This window comes from Pogona vitticeps, chromosome 2, assembly GCF_051106095.1.
Source record: "Pogona vitticeps strain Pit_001003342236 chromosome 2, PviZW2.1, whole genome shotgun sequence".
In the NCBI taxonomy this organism is placed as follows: Eukaryota; Metazoa; Chordata; class Lepidosauria; order Squamata; family Agamidae; genus Pogona; species Pogona vitticeps.
The window spans coordinates 79,666,884-79,685,927 of record NC_135784.1 but is presented as its reverse complement, the minus strand read 5'-3'; the positions used below and the strand labels follow the sequence as shown (position 1 = coordinate 79,685,927).

The window sequence follows — 19,044 nt, the reverse complement described above, 5'->3', positions numbered from 1 at the left end:
GGAAGCAACTATTCTTTATTTGAGTGAGTTTCAAAATCCACTTCTTCAGACACAGGGAATACAGGAAGACTAAGTCTTCTTTATAGACATAGAAGGAGCCTCCCTGAAGAATGGAAAAGCATCACAATTATATATGGGCATCCCCCAGGCAACAATGTGCAGCTGGCCAATCCTTCATTTCCAGAAGCATTGCGCTACAAACATGCTGCTAAGCTAAGCAGTCCTTTTTGGAACCACAAATAACAGTAATTTCTCAATTTATGCCACACCACATGTACAAAGGAAGATCTAGCAAATGACTGAGATAGCACTGTTGAAGTAGCCCACCTCTGAACAAAAACAGTTTAATTATCTTTATATTTTAATTTGTTTTTAATTTTATCTATATTTTATATACGTCCACAATTTTAAATTGGGCAATGCTCTAAAAGAAAGAAAGAAAGAAAGAAAGAAAGAAAGAAAGAAAGAAAGAAAGAAAGAAAGAAAGAATTGTAGTCAGAGTTTGTGTGAAGAAGCCATGATCTCTATTTAGTCAGCACAGAGAACACTTCAACCCCCCAGGACACTATAATTGCTCTCAGAATGGCTATTGTAAACTACATAGACAGGTTCCAATGCATCTAAGGGCCTAAATAGAGATCACAGCTTCTTAGTGCAATACATACACTAATAACTTGTAATATCCTATGGGTATTCAATTGTTGTTTCCTTTGATAAACTCTGATCTATCTACTTTATCACTCTGGCTAGGATCTGCTAATTCCTAGAGTTTGATAGTTTCATTCCTGTGTTAACAAACCATTTTCACTTCGCGAATACATTTTCACTTCGTTTATTATCTGGACATGAATCTCACCACCATGGAATTAATATGTATTTCTACATATGGACGTGTGCTACTCCCTGTGTTTGAAGAAGTAGATTTTAATCCACAAAAGTTCACAAAGAAATAAATCTGTTGGTGTTTAGAATGCAACAATATTTTGCTAATTTTCCCCTTTTCCTTTCTCAACACGCAGAGGCAGACTAATGTGGCTACTTCTTTGGGATATGAATTGGATATGTCACAATGATTTTTAAAAATTGTTTGAATATGCGCTATTATATTTAACTTATGCTTTTTATTCTTGCAGTTTCTAATAAGCTTCAAAATACTATTTTCAGACAGAATTAATTGAGAATTTAGTGAAATTTAATTAATATTAACCAAAAACCCATCTTCTTGATATTTTATAATGTGTCGATTTTTAATATAATTATTGTGAAACTTCACATTGAACAACATTGCATGAAGTAAAACTTACGGTATTAAAAATCATGGTGGGTTTTTTTTGTTTGCTTCTTATTTATTTTTCATTTAAGGGCTTTTATACCACGAAGAAATTGAGAAGCATAGGTGCTAAAGCAAGGTGCAGTGCAAAATTCACATGCCGAACTGCCAATCCTTTTATATTTACTCATATTCTTTTTAATTTAGTGCTGATGAAAGGTGCTGGATTGACAACACTGGAGGCTGAAGCCCTCTATTTATCCACAGAACAGATACAGCATGGGCGGCAGCAGGGCAAGCTTCCCCACACTGCCCCCACCAATGTGCCTCATCTTTGTCCTGGAGGGAGCACCTCTAGAGGTGAGAGGATAGATTGGTCTCCATGACCCATTCAGTCCTTGGCCTTTCTGTTGAGGTTGCCAACAAAGTTACTAGCTGTGATGGCATACATGGACACTCTCATAGTGAGGAAATGCACTGAGTTCCCCAGTATGTTTCACAGTAGGCACTGAATGTTGATCAAATCCACTGTGATTTGGGAAGTTACAAGACAATATTTGTGTCCTGAATGATTACTAATATACTACTTGCTAAGGTTCGCAGCTGGCCTAGCAAGTTAAACAAAATATTCTGCCAATTGCTCATCTTTGCAGCTTTAATTTCAATGTATTTTTTAAAATTCCAACCCATACTCCAGTGTTATTCTTGGCAGTTTCATGAGCAGAGGTCAAAGATAATTCAGATTCCGATAGAATTTGAATATCTTGAAAAGTCCTGACATATGGCTATGTTCTGTGAAGTATGAAAATACTTCTGAATTACATAGCTTATTTTGTGTGTGATTCACAATTTTTTATTGTTAAAAATATTATTTAATTTGAATGTTTTTTATTGATTTACAATAAAGCCAAGATTTGGGGGGGTATCAGAATGGAATATATTCTGCATATACACCATTCCATTTTCTACAATAATGAATACATTACTTTCTTGATTTTGTATAGCAGTATAAGAAGGCAACTGGAAAAATCTGAAGACACATTTTGGGACTCTATTTGAAGGATGAACTTGATTTATTTGTAGTCTTTAAATACAGTTCAAATCACTCAGGAAGTGCTGTAGACTGGAGAATTACTTGCATCCTTGGGTTCCCTCTCTTCCTTACTGACACTTCTAAATTACTGCTTTTATAGTCAGACCTAGGAAGAGGATTTCTATAACATGTCATATTTTTTCTGCAACTTGTGTTTGAGTTTATGAGTAGGTTTGAATATGTTTATAATTATGTGAGAAAGGCCAGATTACTCATAAACATGCTTGAACATGCTTATGGATTCAAATATAGGCTGCAGAGAAAATGTGAAATGTCATAGAAATCCTCCCCCTTGTATATACAGCTTGTATAATCATGTCTTATTTTTGGATTAGAACATTAAAGTAAAACAATTCAAATTAATCAGTCTACTAGCAGCTGAGAAAAAATACCAACTAACAACCATATTTTATTACAGTATATTCAAGCAGTGTGAGCTGTCCCTAATCCCATGAACAACAAAGTCCAGAGACTGGTAATTTGACTTGTATTTGCATGTATTAAGGGTAAAGACTGAAGCCATGTGTATATTTACATTTATATAATTTTAAAAGTGAAGCTTTCACAGTCTCGACTTTGCTGTTCATGGGATTAGGGACAGCTAACACTGCTTGAATATACTGTAATAAAATAGGAAAGGGATTCTCTCTGAAATACTGGTTTTGTGCCAAAGAGTCTCTGTGTCAGATTATGTCTCTCTGATGTCTCAACCTGAAGTTGTAATGCAAAAGCTTTTCAAATAGGTTTATTTGGGGGGGCAGGGAGAGAAGGCACTTTAAGGCTGTATTCAGATGTGCTTAGTGTCTTTTGAAGGTAGCTTCCTGCTGTATACTCACAGTGGGAGCTGTTAGGTCATTCTTGTTATTCTATTGAGACTGCTCTTTTTCTATCCATGGATAATGTCATCTTTATTTAATTCTACAGTGAATAATAGTATTTAAACACCAGACTTTATATTTAAAATTATCTCTTAGAAGATTTCTCAACAGAGCTGAGGGAATCAGTTTATAGTTACACACCATCAATCTGTCCTGACCTATAGTGAGCCAGTGATTTAATGATCTCCAGAAGATTATATCATTAACAGCCCTGCTCATCTCATTTTACACTGTAGTTATGCTACAGGTTAATTGTTTAGAAATATACTGTAAGTGATAAGAATACTTGCACCATAATCTCTGGTGTAATGTTATAGATTCATTGAGAAGTGCCATTTATTATATTCAGTGCTGCTTGCTCCCAGATAAGAATGCACAGAATTGCAAACTTAGTAGACTAGTAATATTGAGAATCTAGTATTAGTATTATTGTCTAATACAGGTACAATAAGTCAATCTGTTATTTTTTTGCTGTGACAAATTTACAGTCTACTCCTCTGGAAGTTAGTATTGAAAGTATTTCCAGTATTCTCTGAATTAAGCCAGTATTAAGAGGAAGGTTTCAAGATAAAATAATAATAAGTTGTCATATGGTCAGAGCAGAGCAGAGCTGAGATTTGACCCAGATACCTTAATAATTGTAATCTACTAAGTATTACACAGTCTAAAACCTTGTGTATGTTTACAAAACACTGAGTTTAATTTAAAAATAAGTTCCTTAAAGTTAGCTTTTTGAGTAACTTGTACTTCATTCCTTTTCTCGAAAACACTTCATGATGAAATTTGTCAACATTTCATATGATTTGTCTTCTATTATAAAAAAAAATTCAGCGTGTATTCAATATGTGCTGATAAAAAATATTACAAGAAAATAATGGATGTCCCTGGTGCAAATTATTTTCCTTTGCAAACATACTATTTTGAATGGTAATGCTAGAATACATTTCTTGTAAAAGCTTTCACTTTATTCTCCTGCAAGCATTTGCAGAAAGACCATGTTCACTTATCTGGGTCATTTATAACAATCCCTCAGAAAGGGAAATGTTTTTGGTTGCATTCAACAATGTGCTTCTATTCACAGAAGACTCTTCCTCCAGTAGAGATTTATCTATCCAGAAGGGCACAGACTATTTCTGATTTCCACATTTAGCTACTATGTCCCTCTAAATATGGAAGCCATTCTGGAACAATGTCAGAAATAGCACAGGAGGGAACTAGAGGAGAAAAAGATAATTTGAGGGAATTACTCTTCTCTCATTTGTTTACTGTTAAGCCTCCACTGGATTAAAGGACCTTTTATTAACAGAGAGACCTGATTAGATTGTTGCATGAGTTATAGGGCAATCATACTTGAAGAAGAATAAATCCAGAATGTTCTTCAGGTTTGGACACTGTAGTAGACTATCCATGGCTATCCATAATGCTGGATCAAACTATAGAATTCTGATACCATCATTCAGTGTAAACATATTCATGAAGCCCCTTATCCTCTGACATCATCAGCTACAGATCAGATCAATGTTCCTCTATTAGCAAGCAACCATCAGACAGTTTAATTCTATTCAGATCATTCAAAACACTGCCATGTGAAGCCATAATTCATCAGATATGTAAAATACATCTTCTCCAAACAATTTTTCAGTGTGCAGAATTGTTTACAGGATTGGCAAATCACAACCTTCCAGAAGTTGCTGAAGTGTACTTCTCATGATTCCTTACCATTGACAATGCTTGCTGTCCAAATTGAGCAGTGGCCAAAATCCTGTTGCCAAGCATAATGTGATTTATTATGCTAAGCAACAGGATTTTGGCCAATACCTGGAGGGCCGTAAATCGAGCTACATGAACTAAACAGAAACAAAGTGGAAACACTCTGCCTTTTCAAAGAAACACATCCTTCATAGAGCCCTGAAGTACTTAGTGAAGAGCAGGAATAGTTCTCCCAGATGCCAGTATAGTTATCATAACAGCTTACCAAGATAGGCCTTTTCAAGATGTAAATTTTATGTCACATTCAGTACATAATTATTACTTAAGTGTTGAACATCCAAATATTACTCTCTGCCTTTCCTATCTCTTGCAGAAATACCACATTATCCAAGCACTGAGATCCAGTATTTTCTTTATAGGAAAACTTTAACCATTGCTAATGCATCTGTTGCAAAAAAAAATCTAAGTAGAATGTGAGTGAGCTAGGGCTGTAGGAATCTACTAAACAATGCCAGTGCTGTAACTGTTGATGAATCACATAGCCATATCCATTTCCTCATGATTGTGCCATTTGTTTACTACTTTAAGAACTGAGTGCTTCCAGTTTTTTGCAGTATGTTTAAACATGTTAGTTGAATTAGGCCGTCTGAATGTGCATATATGTTCATTGTATAAAGAAACCCTATTCATAAAAATAGTGAGCATTCCACATGGTAAGTGCATTTCTGAAATTGTCCATAGACGTGAGAAACAACAAGGAGCTCTGTCATTAAATACTGTACCTGCATTTTCTCTTAAGGTGTCTTTTTCTCTGTGTTGAAAATATTTCTAAAAGCTTGCCTTCTAGGGCATAATTTTTTTCTATTGAAAATAAGCAATGTGAATTTTTCATTATTTTTTTTTTCATTTTAAAAAATTATTTATTTATTTATTTATTTATTTATTTTATTTATATCCCACCTATCTGGTCGGGTCAGGACCACTCTAAAAGGAGTTTTAGACAAATTCTGCCCTCTGTTAGTTATTTGCTTTATTTGCATAGAATGAGTGCATGGAAAGCAAAAAGCAAATCAAAAATTATCATACTTCCCAAAACAATAGAAATGTTGGCCAGAGTCCTCTTACAAATTTACAGGTCAATGGATAACTGTGAGTTGCCATGGCAAATTGTTGTAAGTTGCTTTTTGCACTTGTATGTCAAGTCATGTGACTGCACTGTCAGGAATACAAGCAGCAACTCATTAATTAGCAGCAATTTGCCACCATACGTTAAGCAATTACACTTATGCTGGTGAAAATCTCCAATTGGATTCTGGCCACTATTACAAATCATGCAATATCCATAGCCTCTTTGGAGTCATAGTGGGACATGGTGGCACTGTGGGCTAAACCACAGAAGCCTGTGCTGCAGGGTCAGAAGACCAAGCAGTCGTAAGATCGAATCCCCGCAACGGAGTGAGCGCCCGTTGCTTGTCCCAGCTCCCGCCAACCTAGCGGTTCGAAAGCCAGCAAATCCGAGTAGATAAATAGGTACCATCTCGGTGGGAAGGTAAACAGCGTTCCGTGTCTAAATCACACTGGCCATGTGACCACGGAAAGATTGTCTTCGGACAAACGCTGGCTCTATGGCTTGAAGAGCGGGATGAGCGCCGCCCCCTAGAGTCGGACACGACTGGACAAAAATTGTCAAGGGGAACCTTTACCTTTACCTTTGGAGTCATATGTTTTCCCTACTTTGTGCTACAGAAGAGCTGTATTTGTATTCTTTAAAAAGTGAGATAAATATATTATGAAACTGAGGAAATTTGTTTTATTGCCATTAAATAATGACTGGAACTCTTACAAGATCAGAATTTTATATTTTATCATGTAGAAACAGGAGTATTTGTAATGTGTATATATACAGTGTATGACAGGGCATTCACAACCTTATGTGTGTTCTTTCTTGCAACAAAGCAATAAGAATTAGGTAATGTTTAATCCTGCAGTAAAATTTGTATTTATTCGAACTTAGTAACATGGGAAAAACCTTAGCAACCATGGGTCTGTCATGTGCACAGCTAACGTATTGTTTTCACTGTTTGTGCTAAATTTCAGTCTACAACCTGCATATTATGCTTCTGTTGATGTGAAAGCCGTTATGAACTTAAAATAACACCTGTGTTGGAGGGGTTCAGATATTATTTGTGTAGTGACAGAAAATTTTCCAAAGAGAGCCTGTTAACCCCAATAGCAGGCATATATGTACAATATATTATGTGTGCCTGTCCTTAAAGAACATGTTCTTGCACAGACAAGCAACAAGTTAAAAACCATATCAGCAGCTTTAAAATGTGTGTCATGTTTTGCACATTAGTACATCCATGTAGAGGAAGTGATTTTCTATTTTTTTCTTTATTCCTAGGAAAGGTTTTAGATAGCAACACATTTCAAGAGGCACTACCACTTTCCCTACAGAAAGTGATAGTAGACTTGTAAATTGTTTAGTGTCCCAAAACAGCCCAAAGAAAATAGCTGAAAAAAATGAGCCAGTCAACTACGTAAGTGCAATATCATGTAGCAAATACACATTATGGTTTAGTAAATAAAAGATGCTGTACTTGTGGAAAGATAACTATTACTGAGAGATTTGCTGGCTGCAATTTTATTTGGGTAAAAACAAGCTTACAAAATGCATTAATTCACTTGCTAAGCTGTGTGTTACAAGCTTGTCAATTTGTCTTTGTTTTTATTTTTGTTATGAGCTGAATACTAGCAGAGTGATTCTGATGAATCATTATCTACTCATTAAGCTCATTGCCATCTTATTCTATAGTTTTATAAATGTTTCATACTTGTGGCTCATGTGTCTCAAGGACTAGGTGTCTGGTCCAAAGGGAATGTCTGTCGTGTTTTGTCATGTGTACGTGATTGTTCTCACTTGTTTACAGGCTCTCCCTCTCTACCAGATAAGTACCGTCATAATCGAGAGCTGATGATGCTGCTGCCGACACACCGGGACAGACCTAGCAGTGCCATGTATCCTGCAGCTATCATGGAAAATGGGCAGGTAATGATTTCAAGTTCTTTTTTTCTTGGGGGGAAAACAGCAGTAACATGGAATTAAGGAACAAATATTTCAAATAGGTAGGATGAATTTAAGTTCACCTTACTTGAGGAGGAGGTCCTTTTCCAAGTCTCTCCTGCTTTGGGTAAGATCCATCGCTGAATACCAGATTGTGCAGATCCAGATGTCTACCATTAGCTAAAGACACACAATTGCTTTTTCCCAAGCTCCAGCTCTTTGTGCAACTTGTCCAGACTATTCCTGGAAATTCTCTCCCAAGCCTTGATGAAATCACCAAATCTATTTTCATCTTTCTCCACATTCTCCATTAAAGAAGCAGTTGTAAATACTACGGCACCGACCGAAAATTAATTTTTAAGACCAAAAAAGATATTGAACATTCATGTTCTAAAATCCTTTACATGTCTAAAGTTCCTATCTATTTCTGACATTGGACTTTCACCAGTTCTGTCAATTCTGTTTTACTGAGAAGCATTTGTCATTTTATACCACATATCCTTACTTTTTCTATGTTTTCTTCAAACTCCTCTGTGCTGTATGAATTGTTAATTTTATTCTCCTCAGAACTCTTTTTCCAGTGAGGGTGTGATTACACAGCGGGGAAAAATGTGAATGGATCCACTGTGAAGTCACACCTGGTAAATTGGATTTTCCCCAGTGAATTTGCTTTAACTGTCCACACAGGATTAACAGAAAGGAGAAAATTGGCCAACAGCTTGTTAAGGTAGCTCTCTTGTGGCTTTACTAATTTTCAGGAGGCTTGTTTATAGCAGAGCTACCTTAACAAGCTGCAAAGAAGTGCTGATAAGAAATTTCCTCCTTGATCCCTGCTGAATTCTCCCTTTCCCCACCCACCACCCACTTTGGTCCCCCTGGTGCCCTTGTGCTAGGCCATGAAGCTGGAATGGAATGGGAAGAAGAAACAAGTATCAGGTGTGCAGTGGAGAGGATTCAAACAGCGTTCATGTTGCCCTCTCTGTAACCAGAGTGAATGGCTTCAAATAGAACAATTACAAACCCTTCCATATCGGCTCAAGTGATCACATTGCCTGAACCAATGCAAATGCATTTGCTTCCAGAAGAAAAAAGTAGAAGCCCCAGCAGTGAAGGGGAAAAAAAAAGAAATTCAGATTTGAGGGGAAGACTCCAGTCTGATTTGCATCGACGTACATGTCATGGTGTCAATGGAAAATAATGCGAATTTGACCATCCCAATCCCAGAGCATTTCATGCATTATTTGTCAATGTAGTCACATCCTGAGTGACTTGGCATAATTGGTCCTTGTTGAGAAATAACAATAACTGTGTGACATCAGGTCAATTCTGATTGATGGTGACCCTTTTCAGGGTTTTCTAGGTAGAGAGCACTCTGAAGTGGTTTACCATTCTGTTCTTCTGGAGCAGACCTGGGCAAAGTGCAGCCCGGGGACCAGCTCCTGTCCAGCCCGCAGACAGTTTTGAACATCAAAACCATTTATAGATTTTTGTCTAAAGTTGATCAGTTGCTTATCTTTAACATACCACAAAAAACTCTTTAGTATTTGTGAAGATTAACAAGTTTAAAATAAAAACAATCATAACATCACTGTTTCATTTTATTTTTAAGTAAAGTTGGTTCGGCCCCCGAACACAGTTCAGATTTTTCATCCCCCCCCCCGATGGAAATTAATTGCCCACCCCTGTTCTGGAGGCACCCTGGGACTGTGCAGCTTGCCAAAGACTACGCAGGCTGGCTCTTTGGGGATGCACAGTGGGGAATTGAACTCTCAGTCTCTGGCTTCATAGCCAAATGTTCACTACAAATATAATACATTCTTTGGTTAGGAATATGACTGTTAAATCTTCCCTCAGGTTTGATTATTTTCTAACCTTCATTTTACCCAGATGAAGTCATGTCTGAGAAAGATGTTTGAGTACATGTTCAAATTCAACTTTCTTCAGACTTCTTTTACCCCAATCAACTCTATTTAGAGTCAATTGATCATCAGTTTCTGCTGCCTCCTATACAGTCTGTGGAATTTTATCTTTCACAAGTAGTTTTATTTCCTTGAAAAATTGGAAAACCAACTGATTAAAATAATTAAATATTTTAATTTCATACTAGCGTCTGCTTTAGCTCCAGAAAACCTCTTCTCAAACAAATCACATAGTTTAGAAAAAAAATCAGTAAAGGATTTTTAGAATGAGATTGTAGTGTCTTATACTTTTTTCTGAAGAAATCAGGTCCTAGTTTAAATAGTGCAAACACCATAACTTTATATTCCTCATAAGAGATGTCTCTGTCTGAGGCGAGCAGATCCAATTCGCCTTTCACTAGACCAGAATTAAGCCAATTTGTCCTTCACTAAACTGGAAATAAACTTTATATGATCAGTTCTGTATCTCAGTTTTATGTGCAGCTTTCTCAAATGTAAATATTTGAGGATCTTGTACTGGCAAATATGTAATTGTTTGAGTATTCACAATGGCCCTCTCCGACATTTACTTCTTAGCATCCAAGTTTCCAGCGAGCCTTGTTCCAGCAAGTGATTGGACCATGCAAACCATGCAGTGATCCCAATCTGTCCGTAGCTGAGAAAGGTATGTTTGCCTGATTTTATAGAATTCTATTTATGGCATTTAAGTTAAATATTTGCACTACATTAATTTGGTATTAATAGTATTTCTTATATAGCCATTAGTGCATTTGAATTATCAATAATAACTTAAGGCAAGTTCATGTGTGACATTTGAGAGGGGACATTGAGATAAGAACCAAGCTTATATGTCATAAGACTTGACGTGTAGCAAGATGGGGTTTTTTATCATTGATATATGGACCAAGCAGCTAATGTGTGCAATAGTTACCCAGTCCATGTACTCCCCAGCAATATATATATATATTTGTGCTGTACTTCAGATGTAATCACAAACCTTTGGCCTATGTGAATTTTCACTACAATACGTCACTTATGAACCAAGTTCTTCTATTAATATATGATCCTTTTAAAGTGGATGTATACCAACTATAACTTGTACAACACACATCTCTATGTATACATCTGCCTAATCACTAAGATCTTTAATGGAGGGCTCCTCTAAGACCAACCATGCAAAACAGTCCACTATGAGGTGATATGGTGGAGGGCTTTCTTGGCTGAAGTGCCCGTTATGAAATGCTCTCCCCTTAGAGGCTTAATGGTGCTGACATTAACTGCTGTTCAACATCAAATTATAATATGGTTTAATGTATTCGCAAAGGCTTTCATGGCCGGGATCTAATGGTTTGTTGTGGGTTTTTCGGGCTTCTTGGCCGTGTTCTGAAGGTGGTTTTTCCTAACGTTTCGCCAGTCTCTGTGGCCGGCATCTTCAGAGGACAGCAAACTGTGCTCTGTCCTCTGAAGATGCCGGCCACAGAGACTGGCGAAACGTTAGGAAAAACCACCTTCAGAACACGGCCAAGAAGCCCGAAAAACCCACAACAACTATTATAATATGGTTGTTTGTCAAGATCTTGCAGATTAAGGCTTTGGAAGCTTCTTTATTGTTACTGAATGTTTAATGTACGTATATATTTTTATGCTTTTAAGTCTTTTACACACACACACACACACACACACACACACACACACACACACACACACACACACACACACACACACACACATGAATGTGTGCACACACACAGTATTTTAGGTTCCCATTAATATCTGGAGGACTTGTTAGACTAAATCTGCTGTTAGTGTGAGTACAGTTTAAGTACTGGAATAAAAATTATTTTGTTGCTTTTTAACATCAAAATTTTTATTTTACTAAAAGTTGATAAACTTCATAAGTCTGGTACATTTCACAACATTACATAAGTGTGTTTTAGCAAAGATCCCACCAAATGAATGGGAAAAATTCTCTTTCATTTGTATGTCATCAGTTTTCACATACTTTGAGTAAAATGTTGACTATAGCCAATGCTGTATTGCCCCCCCAGTCCCGGAATAAAGACACGAGACAGTGATATGGATTAAATATGGGCCACACTTTATTAAATCAGATCACATCAATCTATATCTTCAAACATTATCAAAAGAGGGGGCCTGCTGTAGTGCGGAAACAGGATAAGGCGGGGGTATCCAAATACCCCCTGATCCACCATTGGGCGAGTCCCCGGCCCCAGGTTCCAGCGGTCTACCAGACAGCAGGAACCCGGCAAGCCGCTAATTAAACACCCCCAGACCTCAAGACATCTTTAATTGATGACTATTGGTCCGGAAGTGGCCCAGCGCATCTTCCCCGCACCGGCCCTGTAATCGCACGATCCGCAGAGCCGGGAGGTCGGATGCGCTGTTGGCTTACCTGAATTACAAACGGGACACACCGAGACTACCTGTTTTTCCACACTACCCGCCACAGCATAAGGACTAGCCTAGCTATGTCCTATGCCTGCCACAGAGCCCCACAAGCTCAACAAGCAGGCCCCCTTTAATATCTTCCAGGAATATGTCCATACCTGCCTCAGACAGGGGTACACTGGAGCTTTGAAAAATTCAGTGTTGCTTAATTGGATCCTATGGTGAAAATTACCGATCTCAGGCCGCCACCGCAGACACCTCTGTCACATCTGTTAACGCCCCACGGGCCTAGTTAACATTGCCAATATTCTGGGCGCCTTGTCAGGCTAACCACGGAATGATCGTGGACGACACGATCCGCATTGCACGATAATGAGGACGCTGCCGCAGACACCTCTGTCACATCTGTTAACGCCCCATGGGCCTTGTTAACATTGCCAATATTCCAGGCGCCTCATCAGGCTAACCATGGAATGATCGTGGACCACGCGATCGCATCGCAGGATACCTGCCATTCAACCAGTAAGGCAGAATGTCCAGGTTCAATACCTTACCTGATGATCCAGATAGATCATTGTCTCCGAGGTAAATCATCTGGTGGAGACTGGTCAAATGCCTTCATAGTGCCACGTTGGATCCACTGCTTGCCACACATCCCCATCCAGGCTATGTGTGCATGTGCTCAAAGCTCTAGATCACTCACACATGGGGATAAGGCAGCATAGTACTCTGCCCAATAAGCAAACTATATCCAATGGTCCTTATGTGCTTCCACCTTCACACCTTAACGAACCTGCAATGACATAAATGTCCTCTGCCTAGATGTTAGATAGGTTTCAGTGGTACGTCCGAGAACTAAAAGAAGACCACAGGCCTAGCTATTGAATTTGGTCAATGCTATACCTTGGGCTGTTGCTGCAGATGCCGCTCCAGTCCTAAAAGAGTGAGTTACCAAATCCTATGCCCTTAACCCAAACCTTTAATTGATGTTTAGTCACGGTGACTTAACAGTGAGTCTGAGAAATTATCCTACTTCTTAACCCCTAGGTTCAATAAATGCCTACATGGCCGTAACGGGGCAAGTGCTCAATACTGCCATGCCCCAAAACCAACTGCTTCTCGTTGCCTATTTCATCAGCTTCAGATCATCCAATAGTGATTCTAAGTGACCATCCTGGATTCGAATGTCTTGTCTCTGTAAGGCTAATCGAGAGGTGTCTGCCTTCCTTCCTGCCACTAACTCACTGGTCCTGAGGGCACCGAAAATTGCTATTAAGATTGTCTTAAACAATTACCATCATAAAATTATCTCTACAACTGTCCCGTTACTCACATATGCGCTACATAAGAGGTAGGGAAATAGGTGTTCTGATAAAAACACCTTCCCCCACTCCTTAGGCCACCCCTACTAACCTTTTCTGTATCCTATAATCCCCTGAGATATCCCTATCCATTTATGTTTGCTTGAAAAGCCAGCACCAACAGCCTACCTTGAATGGTGCCTGGGGCTAACTTTTTCGTATGAAGGAATATCATAAATTGCTGCAAGTATTCTACTGGATCCAGCCAACCTGCTCCAGTTCCAGCAACCTAGTAATCTGGAATCCTCTTCACACCACTCCGCCAGACCCCTGAAGGAAGGAATTTTGGCAGCTCACTAACATCTGGGGCAAACGCCCTAACCGCTTGATCTATTGGCGTGAGAGAGCCTCGGCCATTCCGTTATCTAAATCAGGTGCACGCCAGGCATACACTATTATAATAAATTGCAATGCTCATGGAGTAAAAGTACTAACTAAAACCATCACACTCTCATAATCTGACAAGAGGTTGTATATAAAGCAGACAACCATTTGGTTGTCAAACCAAAAATTTGGACCATTTAATTTGATCACTCTTCCGCCGAGAGCCACAAGACCCTTCCTCGTTTACCTGAAAATCCACTTCCAGGCTGATATTAAATCTACAAAAGGAGGCAGTAAAATTCTCAAGGAAATGTATTCATACAAGAAGATCTTCCTTCATAACTTTGTCACTCTGGTCCTCTGCATGGGCTGCTTAAGGCCCTGCAGCATTGCAGGGATGCCATAGGAAAGCACGGGCCAGTGCTACTACTCTGCATGTGAAGCTTAAATGCCCCGCTATCACCTGTAACTCTGTAAAAGACGCTTTCCCCACATAGGAAATCCTAACGCTAACATTAAGATCAACCCCATTTTACCATGAAGCATCTGTGAAGTTTGCTGCAGCGTATTGATATCGATCAAGAGGTGCATCTAAAAGTGTATAGTTCCCGGGGGATGGCGTCATAACTGACATTCCCTCCAGATAGGACAGCTGATGCATTAATTAAAATCACCAGGTGCCTTGGTTACTAATCCTAAAGTGAAAACGCTCGACTATGCCAAGGGCTGCTCAGAATAAAAAGGGGGCCTAGGACCCTACCTTCCTACACCTATTTATCGATTTTACAATAGCCTCCAAGCCAGCTATCGATTGGAGGCTTTTAGCCAAAGCTTTACATTTAACTATTGCAGGGGTTTTAAACCTGTATCAATACCCTAAAGTAAGCACTGCACTCCCTCCATGTGAGTTGTGTCCATAACCAAACTTCCAGCACTTCATTCTAATTGGGTTGGTTCCCCTTGCCAGGGGTACCCCCGCCACCGCTAGGCTTTTGCCTCCTCCTATTCCCTTGTTCTGATGCTGGAAATGTGCTTTCATATAGATAATATTTTTAATGTTGCCCACCGCAAGTGATGCATTCATGTCAAAACTTACCTGGCCTTCTGGAACAAAAACCCGTGGAGTTGTATGCAAAACATGGCAGACGGGCGAAACTGCCTACCCTGCTCCAAGGTGGGGAGTTTGCGAAGTAACAATTTTTCTGTTTAGATGGCTGCTATCAAATCTGTCTGCTGTATTGGGCCTAGCCAGTGTCATATGTTATAACTACAAACCCGGCTGTGGCTCATCCCAATGCAGGTTGGGCTGAATGGACACACTGAAGCAGTGCAAAAGTTCTCCAAGGCTGAGCCTTCACTAGCATTCCAGCATAAATAATTAAATCCCGCTCCCCCATGACTAGAGTAGTTCCCGTAAGGCAAAGCCGCTGAGGGAATGGTATTGTAGCCTGTCTTTGGCACTGATGAGTATTGCCACTCAATGATGGTAGTCCCTACATTGGATGTACCTGCAGCCAGAGGAGCTGTATATGGCGTACTCCATCCACTAAGTGTGTATTAGAATAAGGCCAAACTACATTGGGTAACCCCGTGGGCGTTAGGGTGTGAATGTGGAATGTGCAAGAAGAGAACCACAGGCCCCTGGCCAACCCGGCGGGGTTGTTTGTGTGCAGTGCACAGCTGAAGACTCACCAAATGATGCAGCAGCTGTGCTGGAATCATCCAACCCCTGTGATGTGCTACCACCTGCCTGATCTGTCATGTCGTACCCGACCTGTGTCACAGCAGTTGCTCCAGACGTCCCCATGCCGGATACCCTTCCATGTCTTCTTACGCAGAAGACGTTGGGAGTAGCTGAAGCTCCTTCTGATACCGCCGCCTCCTTGACCTAAGGGACCTGTACAGCTTTCAAGGCAACAAAACGCTCCATCAAATCTTGAGTGAAAGATTTCAAATTAGCCTTCCACCTGGCCTTAGCATCCCTAACCAAACTGCGAGGAGAAACCTCGTGTTGCTGAGGTGTTTGTTTTGCCAATCTCTGCACCTCCAGGGCTGAAAATTTTCCTTGTAATTTCGTCACAAATCCAGGCCTGAATGCACTGCCAAGGACCTAAACCACTGAGTTATTCGGCAGGCAGCCCCAGCTGCAGCATGCGATTTTATAATATTCAAATGTATACTAAATGAAATGCATTTAATCAGACATCACTTAATATTTATTCTAAAACTGATCACGAGTTATAATATTCAACTTTATAATACCTGAAATGTATTCAATCAGATATCAATTAATATCTACTCAAAATTAATTACCAGTTTAAATATTCAAATTTACAGTGGGGTCTCTACTTAAGAACTTAATCCGTATTGGAAGGTGGTTCTCAAGTTGAAAAGTTCTTGTTGAATCTGCATTTCCCATAGGAATGCATTGAAAACCATTTAATCTGTATCTGCTCTTTTCCGTCCATAGAAACTACAGTGGAACCTCTACTTAAGAACTTAATCCATTTTGGAATGGTGTTCTTAAGTTGAAACGTTCTTAAGTTGAAGCAAAATTTCCCATAGGAATGGACTGAAAACCAATTAATCCGTTCTGGCTGGTTTTTTGTTATGTAGAGGTGTGTTCGTACATTGAAGCATTAGTTCCCATAGGAACTAATGCAAAGCTGGTTAATATGTACTCTACCACTAGGGGGAGAATTTTTTTTAACCTAAGATGACCTACGGTTAAAAAAAGAGCAGGAAAGGTTTTTTTTCCTGTTCTTATCTTGGATTTCTGTTCTCAAGTAGAAGCAAAATTTAGCAAATGGAGCTGTTCTTAAGTTGGATTGTTCTTAAGTAGAGACGTTCTTAAGTAGAGACCCCACTGTATACTATGTGAAATGTCTTTAAAAATTAATTAATATTTATTCTAAAACTGATTACCAACATAATATTCAACTTTATACTATATGAAATGTATTTAATCAGGTATCAGTTAATATTTATTCTTAACTAATTAACTGACTACAATATTCAAATTTATATTATATTAACCTTATTTAATTAGTTGCCAATTAATATCTAGTCTTAAAGCTTTCAAACACAAAATGGCAGAGAGAGAGAAAAGAGCGGGAAAATTCATCCCCTATATGACGTCTGCGCCCAAATACTACCAATTTAAGTTAATCAGTAAAAATGCAAATTAAAATAGGAATCACACTAGCACAATACCGCTTGTAAATAAGTGCCCTGGATGTTGTAATATGCTCTATAAATAATATATTGTTGACTACAATTGGTTACTATTAATTCATCTGTGATTAAATTTATTAAATATAAACAGGGCAATGTTACACTTAATATTCTTAGCATTCAATCTACCATTAGCTTTATTCTACAATAATAATTGCCAATTAATAGTAATATTATTCTATGCCTATGGCTTATTTCCCATATATTCTAACTGCAGCCAAACACTAAATCACCATGGTGGAGAGGGGGGAAAAGGGCGGGAAAATCAGTCAATGAAATTGCATCAGCTCCTCTCTGTAACCCACTGCCAAAACTCTTAAACCAGTTAAGCCCTAAAATGAATAAAAACTTAACCGGCTGGCAGAACACTCATATGTATAAAGAGAGACCTCCTGCCTGAATATGCTATGATTTTTTTTTCTTTCTCAATAGAACTCGCGCCACGCCCCGGCGCAGCGGGCGCAATCCCGCGCTGCTGCTACTCCTCTCTCTCTCTCTCTCTCACACACTTTCTCTCTCTCTCTCTCTCTTAACCCAGCTGAACACTAAAGGGGATGAATTAAACTCTAAATCTACAATTAAAATACAGCCAAGGGAGGGAGTGTGAGGCTGCCGTCCCGTCTGTAAACGTGACTGCTGCTGCCTCCAAAAAAGCCGAGCACCACCAGCTCTTTGAATCACCAAAACCTCTTTCAGATCGCCACTCTTTCCTATCAGAGGAAAGCTAAAGAAAAGACAGGCAACTGGGGAGGGAAGCTAAAAGCCGCCCTCCCGACCACCAACTCAAACCGTTGCTTGTTTGATCCTCAGCCAGCAAAGCAAAAACGCTTGCACGCACGAGCTCAACCACTCCTGCTGCATCGGTGCCCGAACAGGAAAGAGGGTGATCGAGTGGGAGTGCTTGCTTAAATAACATCACTCGCTCACCCACACTAGTCATGTGACCTGGGACAGTCTCGTGCCATCCAGGACGGTGGGGCAAAAGCCAGCTATGCTGTTCCAGGGCGGCAAACCGTCCGTCCAGCAGCTGAAACCATCTGACTAATAATAATCATGTGGTGCCAATTAATTCTGACTTATTGTGACCCTTCTTCAGGCTTTTCCCGGTAGAGAATACTCAGAAGTAGTTTACCATTTCCTTCTTCTGAGGGTGCCCTGGACCTGTGCAGCTTGCCCAAGGCCACGCAGGTTGGCTGTACTAGCCTGGATAAATTGAACTCCCAAACTCTGGCTCTGCAGCCAGATACTTTTAAGCCACTGAGCTATCCAGCCAGTGGGAAGCAAATTACATCAATGACAGCCTTGGCTTTACCAAATACAAAACCAGTTCTGGGGTTGGTGATACCTTTCTTGAATCACTAAAATGTTAAAACAGGCAAACTTCCGATTTCTCCAGAACTTTTCATCAGCCAAAGATGTGATAAAAGTTGCGGTAAAGACAATTAGCCCTGATTCACTTTCCTTGCTTTATCAGTCTCTGAAAATGGGGTGAATTTCAAGGCTGCAAACAGCCTGTTTCTTTCTCTTCCAACCATATTACTTTCTATTGCTACTGAGGCTGACGTGTTCCTTTGAAGTCCTATGCCCAAATTGTACTTTACCTTATTTCTTTTTTTAATAAACATTTTATTAGTTTTCAATCTATCTACGTTGTTTTGGGCTTATCAAACATCGTGTTGCATGCTTTGCTTACAATTATTTGTTTTTTACATCTCAGTGTCTTCCCGGTGCCCCCCCCCCAATTCCAGACATCTTTCAAACATTCAATCCATTCATGTACAG

General features: G+C 39.3%; 1 protein-coding gene across 25 annotated transcripts in view; it reads left to right on the top strand.

Moving 5' to 3' along the window:
• DOCK3 (dedicator of cytokinesis 3) overlaps positions 1 to 19,044 on the top strand; it is a 291,232-nt gene that overhangs the window by 258,621 nt on the left and 13,567 nt on the right. For 14 of the 25 annotated variants that reach the window (XM_078385471.1, XM_078385469.1, XM_072989789.2 and 11 more), the window contains 3 exons: positions 1,478 to 1,630; positions 7,882 to 8,000; positions 10,511 to 10,598. In XM_078385471.1, the coding sequence (XP_078241597.1) occupies positions 1,478 to 1,630; positions 7,882 to 8,000; positions 10,511 to 10,598 (360 nt within the window). The remainder of the gene's footprint in view (positions 1 to 1,477; positions 1,631 to 7,881; positions 8,001 to 10,510; positions 10,599 to 19,044) is intronic. The other 11 variants (XM_078385476.1, XM_020788721.3, XM_078385472.1 and 8 more) reach the window with 3 other exon arrangements.